This window comes from Chaetodon auriga, chromosome 13 (genome assembly GCF_051107435.1).
Source record: "Chaetodon auriga isolate fChaAug3 chromosome 13, fChaAug3.hap1, whole genome shotgun sequence".
Taxonomy (NCBI): Eukaryota; Metazoa; Chordata; class Actinopteri; order Chaetodontiformes; family Chaetodontidae; genus Chaetodon; species Chaetodon auriga.
In genome coordinates, this window is record NC_135086.1 from 4,997,999 (window position 1) to 5,025,904 (window position 27,906).

At 43.6% G+C, this 27,906-nt stretch overlaps 2 protein-coding genes and 1 non-coding gene across 3 annotated transcripts; all 3 read left to right on the top strand.

Annotated features, from left to right (window-relative positions):
- Nucleotides 1–2,827: 2,827 nt before the first annotated feature.
- Nucleotides 2,828–20,611, top strand: cavin2a (caveolae associated protein 2a). Its single transcript, XM_076747103.1, has 2 exons — nucleotides 2,828–3,579; nucleotides 16,742–20,611. The coding sequence occupies exons 1-2, from the start codon at nucleotides 3,025–3,027 to the stop codon at nucleotides 17,594–17,596; spliced, it is 1,410 nt and encodes a 469-aa protein (XP_076603218.1). The 5' UTR covers nucleotides 2,828–3,024; the 3' UTR covers nucleotides 17,597–20,611.
- Nucleotides 20,612–21,876: 1,265 nt separating this feature from the next.
- On the top strand, nucleotides 21,877–21,958 carry trnas-cga (transfer RNA serine (anticodon CGA)). Its single transcript has one exon. It is a non-coding gene; the product is annotated as a tRNA-Ser (tRNA).
- Nucleotides 21,959–22,527: 569 nt separating this feature from the next.
- On the top strand, nucleotides 22,528–27,776 carry nabp1a (nucleic acid binding protein 1a). Its single transcript, XM_076747633.1, has 6 exons — nucleotides 22,528–23,666; nucleotides 23,850–23,988; nucleotides 24,170–24,241; nucleotides 24,364–24,448; nucleotides 24,664–24,733; nucleotides 25,439–27,776. The coding sequence occupies exons 1-6, from the start codon at nucleotides 23,573–23,575 to the stop codon at nucleotides 25,639–25,641; spliced, it is 663 nt and encodes a 220-aa protein (XP_076603748.1). The 5' UTR covers nucleotides 22,528–23,572; the 3' UTR covers nucleotides 25,642–27,776.
- The last annotated feature ends 130 nt before the right edge of the window (nucleotides 27,777–27,906 follow it).

Sequence of the window (27,906 nt, forward strand, 5' to 3'; positions counted from 1 at the left end):
ATTGTAAATATAGCAAAAAGTCCTCCTGGCTATCGCTCAGTCTTCCACTCAGTGAACTGTCAGGATAAGGTCATGCACTTGCAACTGTCAGCCTCCAGGGGGCAAATTCTGTACATCCATTTCTTCAGGCCGACTTGGAAAGATCCACCAGCTCTTTTTAAACTCATCCTCCAACAGCTTGCGTGCGTGACATAATTGTTTTTGGAGCACATTTAATTATACATGACTGTAAGACGGTTAAGACGAAAATGGATCCTTAAATAAATAATGAGTGTTGTTACAAAATAGGAAAGGATAACATTGCTTGACCCAGCACTGGACATGTGTGAAACCTACCACACCATCGGGAGCATGGGAGGAATTCAGGAAAGCAGAGGATAGGTTACAGAGAGAGGAGGAAAAAGGGGAAAGGAAAAGAGGGGGACAGCTGCAAGAATGACAGGATGGGAGCGCCATTCCCTCGGCTCTATCCCGCGGGTGAAAGTGGGAAAAGTCAGAGTTCAAAAGGTATATGGGAGGTCAGGCTTTCATGTTGGCACAAGTCAGTATTTCCAAGGAGACGCGGTGACAGAGAGAGGGGCTGGAAACACTGGGGGTTTGAGTCAGAGGAGGAAATCTGTTTTGGGCGAGTGTGCGTCTAACACTTCCACTCTACTCTGACAGCTTTGAAGCTTGTTGAGCGAGCGACCTCAAGAAGAGGTGTTAGTCTTGGATGTTGACATGAGGGAATCTGTCAAGAGCATTTCTGAGTACACGGATCACTGGTGAAAAGATTGAGCTGTAACAAAAAATGGCTGTCGTGTCAGTAAAGGAAGGCTACCTGCTTCTTTTTCAAGGAAGAGTTTGACATTTTTGGAAACACGTTTACTTGGTTTCATGGCGAGAGTTGGACGAAGAGATTGATATCGTTTTGATATCTGTCTGTCAAGTATGAAGATGGTTAGCTTAGCTTAGCACAAAGAGTGAAAATAGGGGGGAAACAAGCTAGCCTGGCTATGTCTGACACCGACTGTAAAAAAAGATGGCCGACATGACAGCTTTCCAAAAGTGAAGCCAGAACATCTCTATCGGCCCATGGTGGCTGGCTGCAAAATAGGACGTTAACAGACGGGATATGGTCCAAACTAAAAGATATTTGATACTATAAAAGAGGGCGTGACGTCATGATTGACAGCTCGTGCGTGCTCGCGAGCGGGACTTAAACACTGTGGCTCCATCCCTCGATTACTATTGCGCAGCACAAAATGGCAGCGCCCACGTCCGGGATATCTGACTTCATTTTTCACAGTGGGAGGAGGTGAAGAGACGTCAGCCATCTTTTTATAGAGTTTAGCAAACAAAATCCACCTACTGGAATCTCTTAAACTCTCTAATCGATAATTAATTCTCTCGAATAAAAATGTCTGCACCTGGCCAGCAGATAGTCTGGCACATAATGCCCATTAAGTAATGAGTCATTCTGAGTCACAGATAAGGATAGCTGTTTCCTCCAGTTTCCAGTCCTCGTGCTAAGCTACGCTAACTGTGTCCACACTGTAGCTTGATATTTACGATACAGACGTGAACGTGGTATCAAACTCTCTGCAAGAAACATCCAAACATGTGAAACTATTCCTTTGAGTAAGCCGGTTAACCTGTTAAATCACGCTGAAATAACACCACCAATTTTAAAACAAACATTTTCATTAACGTGGTTTGGCTCTGAGGAGGACTGTAGACTCCGTCAACACATTTTAATGCTGTTTCAAGTTGTGTCTTTCCTTTGCGTGTGCATACCAGTAGTTACAGAAAGCCTGTTATCAGTTTAAGAGTGTGAATACTCTGTATTGATCTTAGATGAGATGGTGGCTGACCAAGCCTTTCCCTATCAGCCAGAATCCAATAAAACCCAGGTGTTGTCTTGAACGCTTTCCAAAGCTCACCGTGATAAAACAGATTCTTGTCATATTTCCGATGCGGTAGGTTTTCTGTGCAGGAATTAATCACACAGACAAAAACATGCTTCTCTCCCATTACAACAAATGCATTCAGGCGCTGTGGTTGCAACACGCTCCTGTTAAACACCCCACATTAATTGATTCTGAAATGGGTTAGATTGAACAACTGTGCTGCTGTGAATGAAATATTTACAGCGATGTTGACAAAAAGAAAGATTGCGAGATAGGCCCGGGGCACGGATGAGCTCATTGTTGAAACAGGGATTTCCACATTTCCATGTCAGTGTGGCCCATGCCATGACACCGAGCTCGACAACAGGAGGGGAGAGGAAAGGGGCGCTCACAGGGCACACGGGGAAACACGGCAGCCTTCATGCACCAGACTTTGGCACAAAGACAATATGCTTCATGATTTATCTCAGCCTGCAGCGTACGGGTGGAAAAATTCAGATAAGTTCCTGAAAACACAAGAAACACTGGGTCCACAACACACAAACGCACATCCGTGTCCCCTCAATGGCAACAGACAGCACAATGTGGTGCAACACAACAACACAGCAGCAAGTGCAGTAAACAAAACCAGCCTGCACGCACAGTTTGAAAACGCAGGCAGGAACACAGTGGAACTGTTGGCCGCCACATGAAAACACGGGGCAAGCGTGCGCACAAGGAAGGACGCACACACACACACACACACACACACACACACACACACACACACACACGCACACACAGATACACACACGTCCCAGCTCTACCTCTGCTCTGTCAATAGGGCTCGGCCTGCGCGGTTCCCGTAGCAACCTCGCCCCTCCCTTTTGGCTTGCAGGGGAGGTGTTTTCAAAGTTCAGCGCGCGTGCGTGCGTGCGAGCGTGCGTGCGTGTGAGAGTGTGTTTGTATGCGTGCGGGACAGGGAAAGGCAGACTGGGGCGTGGATGCCGAATCAACTCCAAGAAGTAAAACACCCTGCTCTCAGTTCCCAGCTGGACTAAGTGACAGCAGCATCAGAGAGCTGGTGGAGCTCCTGAAACGTTTGTGTTTTGGTGAATTATCCCATTAAAGGGGGACATCTGACCACCTGTGAGACATGGAAGAAGACGCGTCCCACGCCGAGCGCAGCAGCGTCTCCAGCAGCTCCCACACCACCCCGCAGCAGCAGCAGCAGCAGCAGCAGCCCGAAAACACCGAGATCCTCACCCCGAGCTTCGCCCCGTCGTCCGTCCCCTCCTCCCCGACCCCCGGCAGCACCCTCTCCCGGATGGGCCTCAAAAGCCCGACCTCGGCCGCGCCGGGCAGCCCTGTGGACCGCGGCCAGGTGAGCGCCATCACCGTGGTGGCGCTGCTGGACAAGCTGGTCAACATGATGGAGGCGGTGCAGACGAACCAGCAGCGGATGGAGCAGCGGCAGGTCGACCTGGAGGACGCCGTGCGGGTCGTGCAGGGGGACGTGACCCGCCTGTCCAAGACCCACGTCGGCACCTCCAACAGCGTGTGCAAGCTGCTGGAGCACTCCCGCAAAGTGAGCGGGCACCTGAAGGACGTGCGGGAGCGCCTGGCCAAGCAGGCATGCCAGGTGAAGAAGCTGGAGTCAAACCACAGCCACCTGCTGAAGAGGAACCACTTTAAAGTGCTCATCTTCCAGGTGAGAAACACGGTGATAGAAAAAGAAAAAAAAAACATAATAACGCTCAGTGTGTCAGAGGTTCTTCAGTATTACAGCCAATAGATTTTAAAGGGGCTCGTCATCAGGGTCATCTTGCATTGGGCTTGAGTTGTAAAACTTGTAGTTAATAGAAACATTTGGTTTGAAAGTTGCATTATGGGAAATGTAGGATCCAGAGCTGGGCCTGTAGAGCCTTAAAGTCAGGATATCTGCTGCATTGGTCTACTTTTCGTCTTCTCTCTCTCTTCTTCATGAGTCTCATGAGTCTTCGTGAGTCTCCCAGCTTTGTAAAGTGAAGTACTAAATGGTCAAACTCTTTAAGGTTTAGCCATTGAATGTTTTTTTCACAGCATACATTTGCATCATGAAATCCTCTTGATGACTGTGTGTTTGTGTGTGTGTGTGCTTGAGTCATATTTGCATTCATATTTGACTGCAGTGATGGGTGTGTTTGGACGTCACCACATTTCTTGTGTTCCTGCTTGACACACAAAGGTGACTTGCTGTTTGTGCACAGCACATTATTACATTTTCAACACTTAAAACTTGTCGAACAGGACTTTGGCGGCCTGTTGATCACAGTTAACCAATGACGAGCTGTTTTCTTACTCTGGAAGTGTATTTCAAACACACCTCTACTAGTACAGGTGTGCTTTGTACAAATGCAGAATTTGACTTGATTTCTTAATAGAAGTCAAGATCTTAACAATTTTCATAAACCTGCATTTTCCCTGTGCGTGTGTGTGTGTGTGTGTGTGTGTGTGTGTGTGTGTGTGTGTGTGTGAGACGAAGGGCGTGTCTGGGAATGGAGCTACAGAGGATAATAGAGGAGGGCTCAGACGCTGACTTTGACTAGATCTGTTTACACCCCACAGTCGTAATTCAGACAGACAGATGGCTTTTGGCCGGATTTCCCACCTCAACCGCCTACCACACCTGTGAGGGTAGAACTCTATACAGGCTCTAAAAAAGTGATAAACGTCTCAACATCCCCAGGAAAATACGAGTGGAAAGTATGAGGAACATCCTCACGCAACCCATCTCTCACTTTATCTCCAGGCGCAAAACCCTCAGCTGAGATAAATGCAGCCCGGTTTATTTATCATGCGGCTGCCATGCAGGACGAAAGCAGCGCCATATTGCGTTTGACTGCACCCAACTAAAAGAGCACCATCTCGGCGTGGTCTCCGAGTACGGTTCATGCATGAATAAGGGCTTTTTTTTATGTGTGTGTGTGTGTGTGGGTGCGTCTGAGCGTGTGCGTACAAGTGTGTGTGCCCAGGCAGCGAAAGGGGGGCTGTTGTTGACACAGCCCGAGCCTCTGAGAGCTCTTAACCGCCGTTGTTATCTGGTTTCCCAGGTACTGAGGCTCTGTTGTTCAAATGCAACAGGTGCCAAGACTGTACCCTGTGCGAGGTGGCTCTGTGGGCGAGGCACCCGGATCGATTGGATTGGACCCCTGGTCACTTTTTATTTGCTAGAAGGGAGTGTCGTGTTGCTTTAGAGATAGTGAGTGGACGGTGGTGCTTGCTGCCTTTTGGATATTTTATGTTCTGTGTTCCTGTCTGCAGATATCCATTCCCTTTTCTCCCTTCGATGCATCATGTGAATGTGTCTTAACTTTGCATTTGATCTTTTTTGTATTAACATTATCAGAGCGTGCAGGAGTCTGCATAAAACTTTCTGTATCTTGAATGAGTTAAAGTGCTGGTTCGAATTTTTTCCTCTAATTTTGAGTCAAACTAAGAGCGGAGCGTTTGCAGGTGGGTGACGCAGGGCCAGGTATGAACTCGAGGGCGTGTGTGCGTGCAGCTTGCCTATTGGATGTTATGCTGAGGTGCTGGGTCAGGTGTATGCAGTTACAGGGCTGGTAAATGAGACTTGGCGTGCCTGAGGGGAGCGGGAAATAAAAGAAATAAGTGCAGCCCTTGTTCCTTGTCCTCCCTGAGACTGTCGACTCTCTTCTGTGTGCATCACTTTCTGCCTCGGGTTCTGTCGTACTGTTGATTTTTGCGCTGTAACGTTTTTGTGTGATATTTTTTTGGTTTATGATTAAATGTCCAACCATTTTTCACTTCTCACATTGCTCTCTCTCTCTCTGTTTCTTTATCTTTTTTCCCAAACTCTTTGCATGTGACCACTTTTTTTTGTCTCTTTGGTCAAACCACCTGTCCTGATTCCCTGAACCTACATGAAAGCACATGCTGTGCGCCTCGCGCTACCCTTTGATAAAGCACGATTGCTGCACTCCAAACTCCATGTACCAGCCGTGTAGCTATTGGCCGAGGGGCCCCCTTCCCTCCCTGCCCGCTTGACAAAATTGATCCAGAACACTCATCGCCCTGTACGTGCCAGCTGAGGTGGAAACACAGAGGGTTTCTGGGTAAACGCCCACTGTTGTGTTGCAGCGGAGCGGGCCTCTGTACCAGCTCCAGGCTTTGGCCACTGCTGCTCTAAAATGACAGCACTGTCTGCCGCTCCGCTGCGTTCCTGTGCATAATGAGGACTAATGAGGACTTAATTACAGCTGCTTGGGCCTTGTTTGTTTGTTTTTGTGCACCATTGCTTTTCCTGTCTCCACATGGCCGTCCCCTCTCGAGGCCTTTTCTCACACACACACTGATAAACACACAGTTCCCAGCCATCTGAGATTCCAGTGTGAGCAGCGTAGAAACTGTTTTGGTAATTGATTTTTTTGTGCATACATTTTATTTTTTCTGTTATTTGTCACACAGGTTCATTTCAAAGCTCGTTACCCGAGTATTGAAATATCAACAATCACACTGGAGACCTTATAACTGATCTTATTTGCATCCCTGTGGCCCACATCGTGAAATATGCCGTAGTTGGAATGTCATTTCCTGTGACAGACGTCATTTAATTCTGAGGAGATCTTAATCTCTCCATCTGTGTTTATTTCACAGCGGAATCTCATGGCGACAAACAAGCCAACCACAATGGCAAATTGAATCTGAGCACTGTGAGAATTTCATTTGTTCTCTCGCTTTGCACTCGAGGGCCAGATTCAGATATTTGCTGGATATTTAACAGCGAGGGGGGAGTCGCACGGCTCTCCTGGTCGGATGGGAAGAGGATGTTTGGTGATGTCTATGCTTTCGGGATCCCTAATCACAGAGTTGCAGGGAATGACAAGAGTCAGAGCTCTCACACACTATCAAAGAACGTTCATATCACATTGAAAGGGAAGAGAAACATGCTCCCCGGCCAAAATAAACACAAAGACTGCATCAAACTTTCTGTTGAGAGAGCTCCGATGGCATTCGCTCAAGACAACTTGACTCTTTGGTTTCTCATTATTCATTATACATGTTTTAAGTGAGTAAGTCAAAGTCAAAGCTTTCACAAACTGCAGCTTTTCAGTCTATCACCACATCCTGACTCGTCATTCAGGGCAGAAGTTGCTTACAAAGGTTTAAAGGTTTTGAGTGATTGGCTTAACTTCACTCACTGTTGTTCTGTTTGCTCTGCTGCCAGTCGTCACAGTGCTTTTGAATGCCAACGCTTGACCAGTGGTTGTGGCTTAATCTTAGCTTTCAGCAGCAGGAAGTAAAGGCTGTTTTTCCACACTCTGTTCCGACTCTAAGATGGAGGACAGACTTGGGCCTCGCCCCAAGCTCTCACCTTTATTTAATGAGAAAAAAACTCAATACTCTGGGGCTGATTTAAGCTAAATCACAGTCTAATAAATAAGCTGTGTTCCGCTATGTCAGATCCATTCGGGTCCAATCTTTCGCATACAAATGGAGTGTGATGCAACTGGAGCTTTACGACAAGAGAGACACTTTAAGCTGGAGCCTGAAGAAGCAAACGCAAGAGAGAGGTCAAGCTCTGCAGTTCAGTTAAACTTGAAAATAGAACAGCAAACAATATCTGCTCTGGGTTGATTAGATATTTGAGAGTAATTACAGTGCACAGATTGCGTGTGTTCAGAATCTTCCATTATAAAATCAGATGCATCTCTGCAGGTTGGAGCAGGCCGCTCGCTGCAGGCTACAGCTGGGATTTCTTGTGCACGTCCCTCCACCAGGTGATATATTGCACCGGCTCGTAGCCTGAAGCGGTGCTAGCTGTTTCAGTGCATTCAACACATGCTGGGTCTACATGCAACTGAGCTTTAACCCATGGAAGTGTGTAAAGTATCGACTCGAAGTAACAGGCGAGGTAGTGGAAGTTATGCAGCTATAAACAAAGACAGAAACAAACATTCAGAAGCATTAAATGAAGAGAAAATGAATTGCAGTCCCAGAACCATGCTGACATTCAGAAATACTATGACACAGTGTTTCTCATATATTTAGACTGACTGAATAACCAGAAGGGCAGTGTTACAGTAATATGACCAGTTTTTCTCAGTAGCAAGTAGCATAAGGGATTACAATTTTGTGCATTAAGTGCAGAGACGTGTTAGCTTTTTGCAGGCTGGAGCTGCAGGAGTGTGGCTAGCTTCCACAAACAGACAGGAAATACACATTACAGTAACTCAAAAGCTGTCTTGCATGCTAGCTGGCCTTTGCTAACGTTAGCCACTTGTAAGCGTACATATTCTCTACAGCTGCACTGCGAGGACAGGGTTCAGCTAGCTTTTGAAGCTCCCAGTGGTCAGTCACCTCCAGCTGGACCATCTTGTCACTCTACAGTAGTAAATACGAAGAGTGTGGAGGAATGTGGGCGTTGGAGTTGTGTACAGCCACCTTTAGACAAACAATGTGATTGCGTCACGTCCTTTTTGACGGGTAGCTAGCAGCTAGCTACCGGCTGAGTGTGAACAAATAACAGCTGGCGGATAGAGAACGGTCAAAATATCTCAGTTAGGCTGACGGATGAGATTTCATAGAAGGAAAACGAAAGTGTATTTATGTGATTATCCCCAGCTGCATTCAGACAGTTTCAAGGTTTTGGTTTTGGAAATGGTAACCCTAACCCTAACCCTCACCTGAATGGCTCATTGTGACATTTGATGGAGATAAGTATTCGTTAATAATATTAATTACACGTGAACTCTTCTGCCTATGGCGTGCCTTCTGTTAAATGTCCTGTTGTGTTGGTACAAATCTTTAGACCACAAATGAAACTCTGGCATTTATAGAGACTGCACAAATCATCGAGCCCTACCAGTGACCACAGGTTCACAGGAAGTGACTTTCATACATTTCGTCCTTCACAGTCTCCAAGTTGTGGACGAGATTTTAGGCATTTTTAGAAGAGTGCCGTTGGATATACGACTCTAAAGAGCAAACTGGTCTCAGCGATAATAGTCTGCGTAGCCTTTGAGGCATTGTCTGGAAATGAACATTGAGGTTTGTTTACAGCTTCTCGCTTTGTTATCATTCTTATTTTCCCTTTGGGGTTCATTCCTCACATAATCCTCTGGGGTTCCAGAAAATGGAGAGTGAAGAGAGGAGAGGAGCCAAAGGCAGATCAATGCAGGGAGAAAAACAACGGGAAGAAGCAAGAAGACAACGTGAAAAACGCAGTCTGTTTTTGTCCACTAATGATAATACAGTAAGGCTGAATTTGCTTAAGAGATTAGACCTCAGTTACTGTAGTGGTGGACGACATGCATGTGGATGGGGGAAGTTGTGCCTTAACAGCTTGCTGCTCTGCCTGATGTCACATTCAGGTTTGACAGGTCTACTCAACTGTTTCACTCTGAGGCAAAGGCGATGTTGCAACTGCACATTGCCGGTGTGAAAGTCTGGTTTTAACAGCTTTAATAAGCGAGCGAGCCTCCATGACATGACATGACATGACATGTTAGCTCGATGCTTTTAATCATGTGATGTTTATTTGCCATGAAGTGAAAGTTGATGGTATAAAAGGATATGCAAAATGATCCCCTAAACAACACAACAAAGCAGTGTGGACAAAGAGAAATGAGTGTTGCAGCTTAGGACAGTTTCCCAGCATGCCCCATGATGCACCGCACTTCTCTGTCTCTGGAAATGCTAAGAGCACATATTTAGCATGTTTTTCAGGTATCGGTAAGGTGATGACAATGAGCTCTTTTACACACTTCTGCTCAAATGCTCTTTTTTGCTCTCACTTGCTGTTTCTCTTTTGAGCTTTTTCTTTGCATTCACACTTTGACATGTTAGGTGCAGGTGGCGATTCATCAGAGGGACAGAGTTATCTAACTTTTTAAGGGATCACTGCTCGGTTTTGGTGCTGGTATTCATCCAAAGCAGCTCAAGGTCCTGTTATACAATCAGAGAGAATGAAACCGACTGTCTTCTCTGGACTCCTCCTATCACCTTCCTCATTTTCTCCATCCACGTGTCTGCTCCTTCTTGACTGTTCAAACCCCAGTGTCCATCCAGTCCACTTGCCAAGGCCGCAACACCCATGGCAGGAAAAGGGAAAACAATAGTCGTGTTGGTTCTCAGTGTCCTTATTTCTCTGCTCCTGAAATGCATGAAAATACAGCACGTCTCGAGATAGCACGATGACTTCCTGGCTCCTCTGGGGACACTCGTGCCCTTTGACCTCCATGCCGGGGAAACATTTTGACAATTGGTGGCAGCCTTATCAAAAATGCTCACGGTATCTCGGCACAGCCCTTATCAAACAATGGTTCTGATAGGCGCAATTTGAGGATTGTGCTGCAGCAATGTGTAAAAGGGGACCTTGGGAGACTAAAACAAATGAGCTAGAGGAGATTAACAGAGCAAAAAAACTTGAACAACAAGATCTGGAATGCGTTGTGGCGACACAGCTGAAGACATTCAACATTCGTCATACATACAGAAGGGATAGTGTGAGACGAGCAGTGAAAGTGAGGGTTTGGTGATGCGATCTGGTCGACGTAGAGGAAATGCAGTAAGTGACGAGGAGCGTGATGGTCCAGTCAACCATGGGCTTATTATAATGAATACCATGCCATGTATGAAATTAATTATGAGCATATATAGCAGAACGTGAAACATATCATCATCCGAAGTGCACAGACTGCTATCCAGAGAATTATGGGTTGAGTGAGCAGGTTTCGTCAGACGTCCAACATCATCATTTATGTCAGCGGCAATAATCGTCTCCTCTCCAGATTGCCGTGATCGTCATTTTACCAGCTCGTCAGCATGACATCGCCTGAATCGGTTATTGTGTTGTGTGATTATGCAAGCTCGCAAGCCCAGTAAATACGCCGTGTTTTCTTTTGGTGAGGCAGATATGGGAGGGGTGCGGATGGGGAAAGAATGCCCTAACTTGTTATGCAAAGCTTTATGGGTATTAGGCCAGGAGGCATGATTCAAAATTGGCGTGAGGCTGCTGACGAGATATTTATGATTCTTGGAATCATGAGGTTTGTCAGCGTTTGAACACACTTGGTACGGTGGTATGTCACTGGGCTTAGATCTGTTCATTGCAGAATATACACATGTACATTCATTAGCGCGAGGCGGTGAGTACAGTTCAGAGAGTGAGAGATTATCATGTTACCCCATCCCATGACAAATAGCAGGATTCCATTTCCTTTCCTTCCTTTCCTCCCTGCTTCCTCTGTCCACAGATGGCTCTTGGTGCACATTGGGATCAGAGTGGAGGGGGGGTGTTACACAACAAGCTGGTTCGGGATGAACTGTAAAACAAGTCACTGCAGTCTAATGCAATCAAAACATATGCAGATCTAGGCAAATTTGCACAATGGATGAAGCCGTGTGTGTGTGTGTGTGTGTGTGTGTGTGTGTGTGTGTGTGTGTGTGTGTGTGTGTGTGTGTGTGTGTGTGTGTGTGTGTGTTTGGCTGTGTGGGAGGGTGCGGGGATTACAGCATAGCATCGTTTTGTTTGAACATCTTGAGCGCAGGTAGGTTGGATTACAGATGAAGTGGATAGGCAGAATGACAGAATAAAGGGAGGGTGGGAGGAAAGTATGAGAAAAAATGGGAATATTCAGATGTGTGTCTTCGGTCAGTCAATCAGTCAATAAAAGGCATCAGCAGCTGTCCACCCTTGAAGCAGCATCCAGTTTGTCCCTCTCATTCTGTAATTGCAGGGGCTTGACTGTGTGTGCATATGTGTGCGTGTGGTGGTGATGGTTTACCCTCTCATCGGTGCAGGCACCTGACTCACTGCACCAACACACCTGCACAAACCTCGCCTGTCAGGATTAAGAAAACCTCCATTCATCGTCTGAAGGGCCAAGAAAACACACCTGTTTAAACTGCCAGCACACATACACATATTAACACACACGTAATTATTCAAACCACAGAAGATACTGTATTATGGCTCATGTACGGATGGGTACATGAGTAGATTTCTCTTGTTGTATTGCAGAGCATGGTCTTAATGTTTAGCATGCTAAAATTAGCAAATTTACATGAAAGTGCAGCTGAGGTCGATGGGAATGTCTTTAGTTCAGCAGGCATTCAGTCAAAAACCAAAGTATTGGACACAAAGAAACTGTGATGAGATGAAAGGTCATGTGATCAAAGTTACTATAAATAATGTATGTATGCAACAAATGTCGCCCTCACTCAGTTACTGATATTTCAGTAAAAACAATAATGCCAAATTTTGTGGCACTAGAGGAAAAGTCAGCAGATCATCAAAGTCATTAGGATTCATCCTCCGAGCATCATGAATGTCATAAACCTCCTGGCAATCCATCCACCGGCTGTAGTGTTGACTTAAATGGTGCACCAACTGACAGGCAAACAGTGCTATTCCTGGAGCCATGCCTCTATTTGTGCATATTCATATTGATTTCAACCGTATCACCCAGCCCTAAGTACAATACAGTGTATCACTGCAGATGCCTGCACGCATGCATGCAAAAGGAACAGTATAGGATGTCACATATGGTATAAACAGACACACTCTGGGAGTAACGTGAGCCCACTGAAGCTCTTCTCAATAGTGGCGACTCAGGCCCGCCCCGCCCTGCTCTGATCTCTCTCTGTTTGAATAGAGCAGGAGCCTCCAGAGAACTGACTTTCAGGCTGAGAACACCAGCAGGACTTGCAATTAGATGGCAGTTCTACCATGCAGCCGTTAAATGGGATCTTGAACTCCATTACATAAGCTCAGAAAGTACCTGAAGTGAAGTGTGTGACCCTTAACGTACAGTAAACTTGCTGTCTCACTAAATTAGCTTTGTTTTTCGGTTTGTGCCAAATGTATTTGAAGTCTGATTCATCTCTTGAACAGCTTCTTTTTTTTTTTTTTTTTAAACAGTGAACGCGGTCCTACATGACTGCACATGAATACGCACCGGCACACAGATACTGGAGCACACACATATCACATTCTCCAGTGGCTAATGAGGGCTTACTTAGAGGGTACATTAATTAACGGGGTTCCCAAGAGAAAAGTGCCAGAATGTCGGATCCACACACACACACACGCACACACACAGGACAGACCTCGGTCAAATGGTGTTTTGGAAAATTTTGTTTGTTCTAGCTTACTTAACTGGGGTTAAACTGGGGACGCACTAATTTCACAGCATTTCGCTATTTGAGCAGCCAAACGCATAAACAGCATTTTCACCAGATAAACCATGAAATAAAATATGCAGAAAATGAGCGGGATGAAGTCAAGGCTGGAGGGAAAAAGGCGGTGGTGAATGTTTGACACTCTGTGCGATTACTCTAAGCACTCTTCAGTTAGAACTGACAAGCGAAGAGCTGATTGTGTTTCTCACCATGAGTAATGCGTGGATCAGTCAATAAAACAACTTTTTGAACTGCGCTGCTGCAGCAGGTCTAGTACAGTTTGCAGTAGGAGAGCTGAGTTTTCACTGGGGGGTGTTCGAGTTTCACTTGCTGCCTCCCACACACTCCAGTGCCCACAGTGATTATATCAAACGTGTTTGAGCTGAATCAGAAAGTCCATGGCATGCCCAGACTGGAGCAGAGGTGTGAAGACTGAAGTTTCAGAAACCTTAACACAGCCAAACGATCAGAGAAAATTGTTGTTTATTATCAGGGAACGAAGGTCAGGAGAGGCCATGTCGGCTGATTTTGAACTCGTGACTGGTCAGATTTAAGAGGGTGCTTAACCCTTAAGCTATCTCGCACTTCATGCTGATTAAAACTATTTGACTCTTATCTGGCTTGAAATGTATACACAGAGAAGGGAGTTAGATAAAGTCTGGTCTAGTAGTCTATCATCTCCCTGCAAGCAAGCTTTCTGGTGTTTCTCTAACATGTAATGCGTCCAGTGCAAGAGCTGTCACCCACATAGTTCCTGATGTTGATTCTGCATGAACATGTTCAGCTCCACACGGTGGGTGTGGCAGACCAACAGCAAACTGGGGCATCCAGAAAGTGCTCATTCAGATATGACAGGAGGGAAAACAGAGAACAAAACTGAAAGCGAGGGATTACAGTCAAACCACGCCAAAGGCAGAGGTAACCTGAGCTGTCTCCCAAGGTGCTGTCTTTGTCTTTTTGGATTTCGAGTTACAAACCTGCAGTGTGTCACAAGTCCCAACTTCTTTGGGATGGTGAATAAAAACCTTTTAACATGCACCTAAAATTGTGTTAGTGTTATCTACAATGAAGAACATCAGAATAATGATTTAGGATAAACGCCACAAGAGGACCAGTGTATGAAAATTGTCAATCCTAAGTGAAATCCCCTGCTGTACTGTTTATTTGCTCTAATCTCTAATACATGTATTGTTTTTTCTCTTCCAGTTTACGTTGAAAATGTGAAACTGTTCCTTTTAGAGCAAGCTGACAGATTTATTAGCATTGACTGGGACATACCACACATGCTTGACACACACCTGAATTGTTAACCATGCCTGCATGTTCAAGGCAAAAGGTATCAGGTGTCTGCAATGTGGTTAAAAACTGGAGGGTTTCTGCATGGATCTCCACTTCTCTAGAGCTTTTATAAGCTATGAAATTGTTTAGGTGCATCAGTGCAGCGCTCTGAACTGCTGAGGATCAGACGAGGGCAAAATCACAGTTGAACGTAATCACGAGTGCTCATTGCAAATTGCATCAGGTCTCCTGTGAACATAGTTTAAAAATGCAGAAAGTGAGCGTTTTAGAAGTGGTAGTGGGAATGAAACACTTAAATCTTGTGTAAGTATAGTATTTGACACTATAATAACAATATTGATTGGACTTGACTTTACATCAGCGTTTTGTGCAATTTGCATGTCACCAATACAGTGCCATCATCCTCTTCACAACATTACAACCTAGAATTGTCACAGATAGTGTGTCATCTCATCTCACACATTTGACAGCCTTCATAAAAATAGCAGTAAAATAAAACATCAAAATTGGATTGAATGAGCTAAAGCAGCGTACTGTGTATTTCTGCAATGTAGAAAACATGGATGGAAAAAGTAACAGTAAAACGCAGGATGTCACGAAAATTGCCAAAAAGTGAATGCAATCTGTAACATTAAGTGGAATGAACAGGAAAAAAAATATACTGCTCAGTTTTTGTGTCTCACACACATACAGTCATGTCAAAGAGGCCCTGAGAGAGAGGCAGGCGGTGAGAGTAGCCTCCATCAGACCCCTTACACAGTGTGTTTGAGCTGCATATGGAGGCTGTCCTGCAAAAGATGTGATAAAAATAGTGCCATGCTTGGTTACATCACATACGTTAATATCCATTCAATTTTGAAGATTTTCGTATTGAACTGTCCAGCACACCACATGATTAGACACTTACAAAATGTGCTTAAATCGTAAAACCCAGAACTGAGAGACATTTAACGTGAAAAAATAAAACAGAATCTGCAAAGATTTAGAACAGATTTCATAGGGCCCTAAGGTAAAGTTGACAGTGACAGATTGCAGGTACAATAACACTATTCTTTTCAGCCAAAACACACCATTGTCGATGAGTGAAGAATGGACAGATGGCAGAACTCTTCTAAACCATCTGGTTGGCCCAGTCCTTAAGTATGTGTTAATGACACCCCAGGAAGGGTGCATTGCACACTCCAACAACCTATAGGCATCCAGTCACTTTAGGCATTCCTGTGTCTGAATTCTTTGACATGCAGCCACAGTTTAATGACAACTCATTCTTACAAGCATGGTGCAACGGAAAAAACTAGTGTTCGAAAAGTATCTCATTCTAACATGTGCTGTCGATGACTGGGGCCAACACTGGTCATTAATATTGATGCATTTTGAGGATATACATCTCAAATATGGTACTGCATATAAATTACAAATTGTAGCCACAAAGCTAGATGAAGAGGACTGTGGAGGTCTAGAATCAGTTCAATCAAGCCTTTCCTGGATTTGATTTGCTCTGGGCAAAGTATTCATGATAAATCCCATAAGCATGTCTTGTACTTGTGCTTTAAAAGATGAAAGTGTGCTGAAAACTGTGCTGCATTAAGTCAACTCAATACCAAGTTTTCACTGGTGATACTTTAAGCTTATGTCACAGGGAGGGTTTCATTATGAGCATTTCAAATGTGTAGCGGAGTATGTCAACCACTGAAGCTGCACCTTCACTCTCCACTCACTGCTGGGTGTGAAAGGATAGGGGCAATTGGGGGTGGGAACTGCAGTCCATAAATCCCCAGTGTGTGCCTGAGTGTGTGTGATAGTGCACCAATGGATAAGCACAAGTAAGACAGAGGAGGAAAAAACTGAGGAGAAACAAACTGAAATATTGAGCTTACTGCACTCAATTGTTCTCTGTTTATGGTCATGAGTGTGTTCATGGATGGCAGGTTAAAGGCAGAAAAGAGAGAAGATGGAGAGAGGTGTGTGACTCCTCCTGAGAAACATGTAGAATTCCTCAGATGTCCTGAGGACAAGACTAGAAGGCAAGCAGTGACTGGTTTCTTCAGCCCTCAGCAGGCAGGTCAACCTGACATGTGTAGTGTGTAGCACGTATCAAACACACACATCCATTTACTTCAGCCAAACCATAGACAGAAGTATACATAAACATGTTCATGGGAGTACATGCACCTGAAATATCTTGGCCTTGATCATCATGGTTAAGAATCACATCAAAGTTGTAAAGTAGCCTAAAGTCTAAACCTGATCACAGCCAGATCAAACAAAGATATGATGAAGGTCATTCCTTGTCAAAGTAAAGCCTGGTTCCAGCAATTATGCTTATTTGTAGCTGATCCAAAAGACTGCCCCCTTAACACGCCTTTTTCTGTCCTTCTGTTTCCCAATAGGAAGACAATGAGATCCCCACCAGCGTGTCAGTCAAGGACTCCCTCAGGACCCCACTACCAAGCCAGTATGATGCAGAATCCAACATGGCTACTGCGTCTGTCACCGGCTCTGTTGATGGCAGCCATGCCCGTGAGGGTCTTCATACCATTAGCCTGTCCTCCAATGAGGATGATGATCTTTTAGTACATCGAGAAGAGAACGAGGAATACCTGGAGTGCGAGGGCGCATTTGGCTCTGGCCCTGCATATGAGACGAGGGCTGACAAGTTCAAGCGCAACAGCCTGAAGAAAGTTGATAGCCTGAAGAAGGCCTTCTCACGCCAGAGCTTCGAGAAGAAGGTGAACCAGATCACTACCAAGATTGTGCCACCAGAGAGGCGTGAGAAAATCAAGAAGAGCCTCACCCCTAACCATCCTAAGAGTCCGACTGCCAAGAGCTCCTCTTTCAAGGTGTCTCCCATGACCTTCAACATCAAGAAGGTCAGAGATGGAGCGACCCCCACACCAGACATGGTCTCACCTGGGGAAGAAGCCCATGTGGAGATTCCTGCGCTTGAATCCTTGGATGGAGAAAGTTCCTTGGCAGAGGTGCACGCCCAGGAAGTTTTTTCTCAGGAGGTGCCGAGTCCCTCCACCCCAGAGAGCATAAAGGCAGAGCTTGAAATCAATGGAGAGGCACCAAGCTTGGATGGCCAGATAAATGGTGATCACTGTGTTAACCTGGCAGTTCCAGAGAATGATGAAGATGATGGTGAGGAGGAGGAAGAAGAGGAGGAAGAAAAAGACAGCCCTGTTGAGACAGCAGCCGATGCCCCGATTCCAAGAGAAACGATTGCTGTAGAGCAAGTGTCTTAATATGATTTGATTTTAGTGAGCATTAATTCTAATTTCCCATTCTTTCTTTTCTTCCTGAAGTTTCTTCATTTATGAACACCCAGCAGATACAAATTATCCCTCCACTGTAAACAGTCGTGTGCTCTTGTCATAAACACCCGTGTACACTAGAAGTGTAGCCTCGGCCTCTGAAGGTAGCCCATTCTTGGACCATTTCTGCAGTACTAAAAACTTTGACATTACCTGCTTAAGCAACTGGACCTCACAGTGTCTTGAATCAGAATTCAGTGCAAGTGCTTCCTAAGCTCTATAGCGGGGCTCTCCAAAGGAAGCAGCATTGCAGCAATGTACCATAGTTCACTCCCATCAACTGGTGCCCGCCTCTCAATAGCAGCACATCTCCAGGGCGCTGGGCCAACTATCTCCCTCCTGCTGTGTTTGCCTGCCTCTGGAGCTCTTTTCCTCACTGACAGATAGCCTCTTTGTTCTTTGTGTTTTTTTGTGAAAAATAGTAAATCTTTGGCAGCAGTAGTACTGCCCACAGCCTGTTGAGGCACGATGTTGCCAGGTTGTGCTAGAGTTAGAATGGGGAGTTTCAGGGTTTTCATTGAAAAGGTCCTGGGGTGTTTTGTAGTGAACTAGAGGTTGTTTACTGAGTTCTTGGGACCTGTGCCGAAAAAGCCCAGATCTTAACTAACAGGTGACTATACTTCAGCAGTCCCAGTGGTGCTGTTTTGTCCCCTGTCCTTCACCTGCGCTTGTCAGATTGTTATAGTGATGTTGTATGTGGTACATCAAAGTATTTTAGTAATTTGTGGTTGCCAGTTGAGTAAGTAACAATAAACCTCCATGTGCTGAAAATGAAATACTGGGTATAATATGAAAACTAAATGTTCTTGAGAATCACACGAATCAATACTGTAAGAATGGCAAGATAAAATTGTTTAGAAGTACCAGTTAACATGGTCGTGCTCAATCACAATGATATAAATGAAGGACATAATTGCAGGATGGAAGCTGCTCTAGATGGCAGGAAACATGCATTAGTGACACAAAGAACCCGACAGGTTGAACACTGACACACTAAATGTCCCTTTTGCAGCCCTTTGTCTTTTCTACAGGGCTGCTTTGTATGTGTATGTACAGAAATTATTTTGCCTTTTTTATGTAAGGCACACCACTCTCTGGGTATTTTCTTCTTATACACCATAAATTTAGTACATTTTTGTGTGTGCTTGTACACAATATACAGTAAATGTATCTGTAATTTTTTTCTGAGTTACAATATGATACTTGGGTGTTTGTAAGTCATCTTTTTCTTTCAGGCTTCCGTAACTTGCATGGTGAAGTGTTTACTCAATTTCATACGTTTAAGATATAAACACCATCTTACACATTCGGCAGGGCATCGTCACTAAATCTCCTCCTCCTGGATACATGCACAACATACTCCTGCAGTGCCTTTTACTATGCACAAGCTAGGATGAGGAATTGCACTCTTAAGGGGATGAATTCCCATGTTTTTGGAGATAAGAGTGACGTAAAACATACCTGATTATTTTTTCTTCTCTCTGAGGAATTCCTTTGCAGCCATCACCTTATGGGGCATCATCAAAGCTCGATACCAACTACATAAAGACTGAGAAAGTTTTAAGTTCAAAGGAGGTGCAAATACACTGACAATGAACTTCAGATTTGGAAGTCATGTCCGAAAGTTTCTACAAAGTGACCTTCCTCTTACTGCACATTGTTAGTGCTTTACCAACCTAGGTTACAGATGTCCAATGCCATGACTCCCCAAAAATAATTCAGCGAGTGATACCAGGTGCCAAGGATCCAGATACTAGAGAGGTCACAGAAGTGGATAAAGGCAGAGGACAGCATTCCTAGCTTTGACGGATGACTCCTGCTCAGCCCATTTTTCATGCTCTTGGCCTCCTTGTTGAGACAGTGCAAAGAGAGGAGGAGGCTCTCTGGAGCCACAGGTGTTCTGCCCCTGTAGAGGCTCCTGGGCATGAGCTTGTAGTGGAAGGGGGACAAGTGTAGGTGTTACGAAGTTTTGGAAAAGATGATGAAGTTGCCTTGAGGCTGCATGTATAGCTTGGCAGAAAGGTCGTAAAATTGTGGGAGTCTGAAATGCAGTAGAGATGGGAAATGAAATATCTCGTAGGGGGATATTCATACAATTATCTGACCTATACCCAACTACATTCATTATACTTCCTCTAGATAAGACTGGATTATTATCATCTTTAAGTCAAATTGTGGTGCCCCAAATATTTTGATATGTCAACTATGCAAAAAAAAATCATGATCATACTTTATTGAGTTATGGTAAACACAGAAAAGCAGTGCACATGAAACAGCAAAAATATGTTCAAGAGCAGTTGACTTAAAGCCTTAAAGTTCTTCACGGATTATAAAACAGTGGGATTTTTCAGTAAATAAATAATTTGATATAAATGATTTTAATTAACTTGTGTTTATTAAATGTCATTCTGCAGATTTTTTCTTTTTAATTCTTTTGTGTTAAATATCTTACTGAAAAGGGATTGAACACTAGGCTTATGTATGCATTCTGTGTACTGTAGAGGTTCAGATATGACTGGCTTTGAGGTATTTTCTGCTTATTAATGCAAACGTGTTACTTTGGTGATATCTCTGTCTGCTAATGTTTAACATGTAAGATCTAGATTTGTGTATGTGTGTAAAATTCTGTTTTTATTTGTCTTAATGGATTATGGATCATGTGTCAGATTTTTTTTGTTAGAAAGTTGAAGCACCAGGTATCTACAGCATATAAGCGATACCGTGTTTAACATCTATGTGCATACAAAGTTTTTACTTTATTGTCTCTTCATTTAGTTAATCACTTAAACCAAAGAAGTTTCCCTCACAGCAGAAGATCCCCTGCCACTTTAAACTGTGTTTAAATGTACTCCTCTTGACACTTGTTTCAAGCATCTTGTAAGCATGCAGACATTTCCTTTCAAAATTTAGTATTGTATACATCAATAAAGATTTTATAACATTCCGATTTTGTGTGCGGCCGTTGTTTGCAGTCCTTGCGATAAGAGGAGATGTGTAAATGTTTCACAAAAATTAGATGATTGTAGTTAACGTTCTGTGCGTCACTCGTGATCCCAGTGACTGCCATCTTTGACCCACAGTGAGGAAACGTGTAGTTAAGCTTGCCAGTTTGGAGATAACTGTAGGTCATAATGTTGTAATCTAGTGAACCAGGGTGTAGTCAGGGGAGTGGAGGATTAATCTCAGTGGATGGAACAATTTTAATTACTCAACTCTTACTCACATAGCACAGGTTGTGGATTCATAGTGCCCAGTATAAAATCAAGATAAGATGGGAATTGGGGTCAGAGCCACATTAAAGGGTCAATTCTGCCAAATTACAAAATAATCTTTTTTCTTTTTCTTTTATTGTTTTTATCACTTGCTCTGGCACTATCTAAGCAGCTTCAGCGTTATTTGCTCTGGTGCCCAGACAGAAAGTTTGCTGTTACTCTCAGTAATGTCAGCATGTTCTGTGGAGTGTAAGGGGACACTTTCTGAAGGCAAGAAAATATTGAATCTGTCCATTTATATATATATATTTTTAACACTATGAGCACCATAAGTTAAATTACATTCACCTTCGTTTTATTGGGGCAGCAGCAAAAGTGTGGCATTTACGACCAGGGAGGAAATCAGGTGAGCTCACCTTTCCGTATACGAACAGCCTAAAAAGCAAGTTAGCATGAAATTAACACGAAACGTGAGAAGACAAGTACTCTTGAAATGAAATGACTATATAGAAACACTAACCGACAAAAGTCAAAGCAGAAAAATCGCGTGAAAACAGGTGCAGCCAGATTTGTTTGTCATCCACAAACCGCAAAACGGCGAAAAAAAAATCGGCGTGTCTGCAGTGTTGATGTGTCGTAGGTGTTTTTCGTCACATAGTAACTACGTTACTTTTCCTTTCTGAAGGTATTTGAAAGAATTACTGTAATAAAACCAACAAGGAGTTTGTTTCCCCTGCAGCTTCCCTGAGTGAGCTGAGGCGCATTGATGGTGTTTGTCGCCCTCCTATGTCCGAAGTCATGCGGACCCTGTGGTTTTTCCACAGCATGATCTATTGTCAACATCCACCGGCACAGTGATAATTGGCATGCCGAAGCTTTTTTTTCCCAGCCTGCTTTTTTATTGAGCCATTTCCTTTAAATTATATACCAATATTACGCAATGACGGACTGGCTTAGCTATTATCAAAATGACCCATAGGTGGCAATGTAGGGTGTATAGTCACGGTGGCCGAGAGGTTAAGGCGTTGGACTCGAAATCCAATGGGGTTTCCCCGCACAGGTTCGAATCCTGTTCGTGACGAATTTTCTTTCGTTTACCCCCTACGGATGGTTTACAAACACGTCAGACGAAACCTAATTTGGTGTTTTGTATCTAATGTAATTCTGCGACGTCTTTCACACTTGTGTAGTCCTCTACTAATTAAGTTTACTTACTATTTGGACCTTTTGCTCTCATAACACAGTGCGTATGTCTCTGTCGACTAGGCATACATTTGATGTTGATTAATAAAAAGTAACGATTAGCCGTGACAACGTGATAGTGATGACTGACGCGCCATGTAACAAATTTCACCATAGTTGACGCTGAACTTTTATGTGTTCTCTTGTTCTCGCGTTGTTTCAGAATGGAATGCGTTTGGTACAAACCAACTACTTTCTTTCTTTTATGTGAACAGGTCAGCACATTGCCCGCTTATATTTGTGACTGCATTGTATTTTGATAAATAGAAGCCTGATAATTGTCAGCATCTGTCGACTCGACCGAGAGAACAAGCACACAAAAAGAAATTTCTACGTGTATACCCCTTTCCCATGTAGGACAATGGAACTGACCGGGCTGAATAAAAAAGACCGGCAGCACTGGTTGACGTAGTTACTGGGGCATTGTCGGTGAACGGGGAGGCGTGTAGTGAACAGCTTGTTCAGATTTTAAATGGCGTTTTGGGGCTTTGCTATTGTTTAGACATAAATAATAAGGACACTCAACACAAGGCTTTTCGAACAGCTTCAACGTAATAGGGGCCACAGTTAGATATAGACACACTAGTCTCATAACAAAGCATCTGGCCAGACTGCGCGCTAGCAAAGCTAACGGTTCCTTTTAACACTCCAAAGAGGCTCACAAAGGAAATCCGGTCGATTTGAAATATTAACGTAAACTGGAGTTTAAATGGTGGTGGAGATATTTAGTTATCTCCAAATAACTAGCAACACTGGTAATTTCTCAGGCTCTGGTGTAACTTGCAGCAAGTGGAGCGGTCTTTGGTAAAACAAAAACATCTGAGACCTGAGTCGCGATTCTGGATTTGTCATCTTATCAATAGCATTTTATCTCATTTCGACATTTTGGCCAACCGCACTGCTAAATCGTTGAGTTCTTAGAGGCTAACGTTACATTTATAGTTACGCTGTTCACCTTAATTTACGTAATGTGAAGAATGAAGCTGCCATTATGGCGATAATCGTGAAAAGAAAAATGCACAGAGACTCTTACCCCGAAATTAAAAGAAGGTAGCTAACTAGCTTACAGTAAGAGCTAACCAACGTTTAGCGAAGTGTTCCTTAACAGGCTATCTAGCTAGCAAGTGTTGTCACCCTGCTAGTGTGTTAGCTGTTTAGAAGAGGCCAGTTAACTGTTGTCTTTCAGCTTTTTTCCAATGTCAACGTGTTTATGGTGTTTGACTTGATTGTAGTCGACTATTTAAGGGGCTAGCCTTTGTGTCTAAAACAATAACTATAACCTTATAGTGTCTGAAGTCGGGTTTCTTTAGTGTCCGCTAAGCTAATTAGTTAGCTAAGGTAAAGCTAACGTTGTAGCTACCCATCGCAAAGCAACGACAGCCAGCACTTATTGCTACAGAGTTTAACTGAAAGGAAGGGAACAGTCGGTGGTTGTTTCGAGTCGAAATTAACAATGGCAACCCCCACAACCGAGGCCTTGTTTTTGATAAAGGATGTGAAGCCTGGCTCGAAAAACTTGAACATCGTATTCATCGTATTGGAAATAGGTAAGTAGTTGGACCGTGACTGGAAAGCGCCTATTCCCATATCATCAACTCGTGTCTTTTTTCTTAAAGGGGCCAGCGGTAACTTAGATATTCTCGTAAATTGTACCGTCAACGGGGACTTTTCGTGTTTGAGTATGTCTATCCATGTATCTCGTATCCCATATTCTCTCTTTGTTCGATCAGGACGAGTAACCAAAACGAAAGATGGTCATGAGGTTCGCTCATGCAAGGTGGCAGACAAGAGTGGGAGCATTGCCATCTCTGTTTGGGACGAGCTCGGCAGCCTTATTCAGCCAGGGGACATCATCAAGCTGACGAGAGGGTAGGACTGTTCCCATGTTTGGAAACTGATGACATGAACTGATTTTTACATCTGTACATATTTTCTGATTGATCCAGGTACCCACACAAAAACTTGTCATTTAACAGGTGGTTATGTATCTGAGCAACTTCCTCAAGTTAATTTTTGGTTTCATAAGATGAACTTGTGATTTCTGTGTTAGCTATGCGTCCATATGGAAAGGCTGCCTGACCCTATACACTGGGCGAGGAGGAGATCTACAGAAGATTGGAGAGTGAGTAGCAGGCCACAGATCTGTTTATACTGCAGTGAAGTTCTTGTCCCTGTTGGAAATCTCTCCTCAAGCATCATCATACAAGGCCTGTAATGTAATGTAACATGGTTCTCTCGCCACAGGTTCTGCATGGTGTATTCAGAAGTGCCCAACTTCAGTGAACCAAACCCAGAGCTTCTAGCCCAAGCAAATCAGCAGAACAAGTCTGTGAGTAGCCATGCACCCACTCCCATCTTGTCATTATGGACCCCCCTGCAAGCAATGCTCAGGGTGTTCAGACTGGCTTTGTTCTGCAAATACTGTATAATCATAACACTTGGTCTGCCTTGATAGCCTGTATTGGATTTTTAATTGGATAACTTTGCATGTTAATTAGGAAGTCCTCAGTCCATCTTACAGGTGATGTTCTCTTCCACTAACAGGGTAAACCAGATCAGAATCAGAGGGGGAACTCTCCACCCAATCAGAATTCAGGTACCCCTGCCCCACCAGGTCAGTATGTTTTCTTTAATGCAAATAACCTCTTATGCCTTTCAAAAACTATATATATATATATATATATATATATATATATATATATATATATATATATATATATATAGTTAATCAGTGGGTAATTTTCCATCAAAAGTTGCTCAAATCATATCAATCCAGTGATTATCTGACTGTACCGTACTGTTCTTAAAGTAAACTACTTTTTTTAATCATGCGTTACTCATAACCAAATATTACGCACCTCGGCAAGTCCTCACTGACAGGAAACGGCAGGTTTGTGTGTGTTCTGTAGAATGGTGGTGTCACTATATGAAAATATTTCAAAGGTAGTCTGGTGTTTTTAATTGCTTGCTTCAATCTGAAATGAGTCCTCTTGATTTTCTTGAATGTGTTTGGAGAAGGGGGGGCACTCAGCCTTTTTCACAGCAGACATTTGGACTTGCCATAGTAGGAAAACAGTAACATTAACAATGGTTCTGTTCTTTTAAAGTGTGTGAGTCATGACAATGAGACAGTGAGCTGGCGTGCAGGATACCATGGCCCTGAACCAAAAGCTGTGAAAATCAATTCAGCCGTCAATACTTTTATCACCGTCTGTGCTTTTTCTTCTGTGACCTGTCAAAATGTCTGTGTGGAAAAAGGCCTATGAAAGACGTCTGCCATGTTTTTTGTGAGGACTCAGTTTTATGTCTCAACCCACAGGTAACGGTGCCATGCCGCCATTTGCCAACAACAACCCCCCATCTGGTGCACCCCGTGACCCTGCGTTTGGGAGCATTGGGCGACCCAACGGTCGGTCACCCGGCAACGGAGCACCTCCAGTTACTGCTGCAGGGCCCCCAGCAGCCGCTAAGTCTTCAGTTACCATTAGCAATGGCAGGGACCCTCGGCGTGCCAAAAGATGAAATTGGGGTTATGGGGGATCATGTGGGAAAACTATGGACGTCCCAATTTCCCCCTGCCCCCTCTTTTTTTTTTTTTTTTTTTAAACACTTATCGCCCCTCCCCATCACAGCCAATGTTGGCTTTCAAAATAATGGAATTAAATTAGGGACTACTTGCATCATTTTTATACAGGCTAACATAGTCAGATGTGTCGTTTGTCATGCGTAGTAGCGCTCAGTCAGCAGCACAGTGTGATTGTGATCTACCACTTGATGCACTAGCAGGACTTCTTATCTAGTCAAGCCTTGGTGGTTGAGCTGTGGTCCGCCTTCTCAGTCCACGCCCTTGCCCTCTAAATCTCACTGCAAATTGCCAGTCCTGTGCCAGTGTTACCCCCCACCCCCCCAAACACACACTGTCCCAACCCTCTCCCCTATTATGTTTTTTCAGACTATACACCCTACTTGAACACTTGATGCACTTTCTTCTCTTAATTTATGTCTGGGCAAGGTTGCCTGTCATTTAAATCAGGAAATCAGTTTCTGCTTTTTAGTGGAAAAGGCCTTAAGTTGGTGAAAATGAGTTCTTGGACTGAATGCACAAGCGACATTCAAAGGGTCTTCTCTCTTAACCAAACTGTATCCGAAGTGACTCTGTGACAGGAAAGGTGTTAGTTTTGAACTTTTAATGGTAGGTAGATTGATATTAAACTGTTTTTTCATACATTTTCTTTTCTTGTTTGCCATCAATTGTACCTTGATCGAGGTGGGACCACTTAAATACTTGCAAAACGGTTCACCGAATAAATTTTACAGTAATTCTGCTGCCACATTTGGTTTTCTGTAGTCTGTTCAACAGCTGAAAGTAAGTTACTGTTAATGTCAATAAAATGTCTGCTCAGTTGGTTATACTTCACTTTAAGAGGTTTAAAACTGCCTTTGTACAGTATTGACTACTGCAAACAAAGCTTCTTTTTTAAGTATTAGCAGCACCATAATCAAACCCCTACACAAAACAGTACAAAGCACTCCAATTCACCGCTTTAAACCTGCCAGTTAGAACTGACCCTGCCATCTTTAGAGCGCCATGCCATCCATGACACATTTAAAGCGATGCTCCATTAAGTTGAATGCGATGCCTCGATTCTACAGCACCATCTAGTGCCAATAAGACTGAACTGCATTGGTTTAGAAAATGCCTGAAAATATGTGATATATTTGATATGTGATGTATTTGAGCAGTGGGATGTGCAATTAAATCAGATCATGGTAAAATCACACAATTTAGCAGAAGTAGAGGAAGTAAATTACAAAAAAAATGGTGTAACTTCCTTTCTCATGGTGGAATGAAGATGCATTTATTCCTCTATAAACCATAAGCTTCTGCATGAACTATTCCACTTTGAAGCAATGCATTGCATACAACAAAGCCCCGTGTTTCTTCATATCCTTTGTTGCACCAAGCACCAAAACATGACCTCTGCATGTCAATGCTGTTTCACATTTGATGCACGTGCACTTTCTTCTTGTTCAGTGTGTCCAGAGTGGTGGAACAGCAGAGATGCTATTCAGATGAGATTATCTTACATATGACACACATTTCAGATTACACAAAGGAGTCTGTTTAGTCTTAACAGCTCTCCATTGTTTGAGCATAAAAGTGAAACTTTTTTTTTTTCAAATGAGATAAAGTGGCCAAGAAGGGTGGAATAGAAACAAAGCCATCTGTCATGTTTTTTTGTTGTTTTTTTTTTGTGCCACTGTGGCTACATGAAATCTAAGACTGGAATGTGGCTACAGGAACATTTCTGTCCAAATCTGACAAAAAACCCAGTCCCAACGTTGGGTAGCCCAATTATTTTTCTCACAATCCCACAGCGCTCTTGCCCATATGTTCAAAATATGTTTATATCATTCCACCTGTGATAAAATTGCAGCACTTGTGACACTGGAAGTTGAAACACATGAGAAGTGTGGCAGGAAATGTGATGCTAGTCGCTCATGTGTCAACACGGATGCATGTCATGAGCTGGGAACTTCCTCTCAGCGGTGCACTCACGTCATGTGGCTTACGGTACTTTGAATTTCACTGCATGTCGATAGAGGCCCTGATGCAGGTTTCAGCCTGTTTGCCCTCATTAAACAACTAATATGTATATGGTAGTTTTCTTTCTATTTTTCTGACTGTATAACAAGGACATCAAAATAAACAGCATATAAGCGAGAGCCAGAAAGGATTTAAGTAACGATGGGTCATCCTCATATACCCTATTTGTGGAACATCTT

Excerpts from the sequence above, each read along its gene's own strand:
- cavin2a (XM_076747103.1), top strand. The coding sequence starts at position 3,025 with ATGGAAGAAGACGCGTCCCACGCCGAGCGCAGCAGCGTCTCCAGCAGC. Across the intron at positions 3,580-16,741 it reads TTAAAGTGCTCATCTTCCAG|GAAGACAATGAGATCCCCAC; the intron begins GTGAGAAACACG and ends GTTTCCCAATAG.
- nabp1a (XM_076747633.1), top strand. The coding sequence starts at position 23,573 with ATGGCAACCCCCACAACCGAGGCCTTGTTTTTGATAAAGGATGTGAAG. Across the intron at positions 24,449-24,663 it reads CAAATCAGCAGAACAAGTCT|GGTAAACCAGATCAGAATCA; the intron begins GTGAGTAGCCAT and ends TTCCACTAACAG. Across the intron at positions 24,734-25,438 it reads AGGTACCCCTGCCCCACCAG|GTAACGGTGCCATGCCGCCA; the intron begins GTCAGTATGTTT and ends CTCAACCCACAG.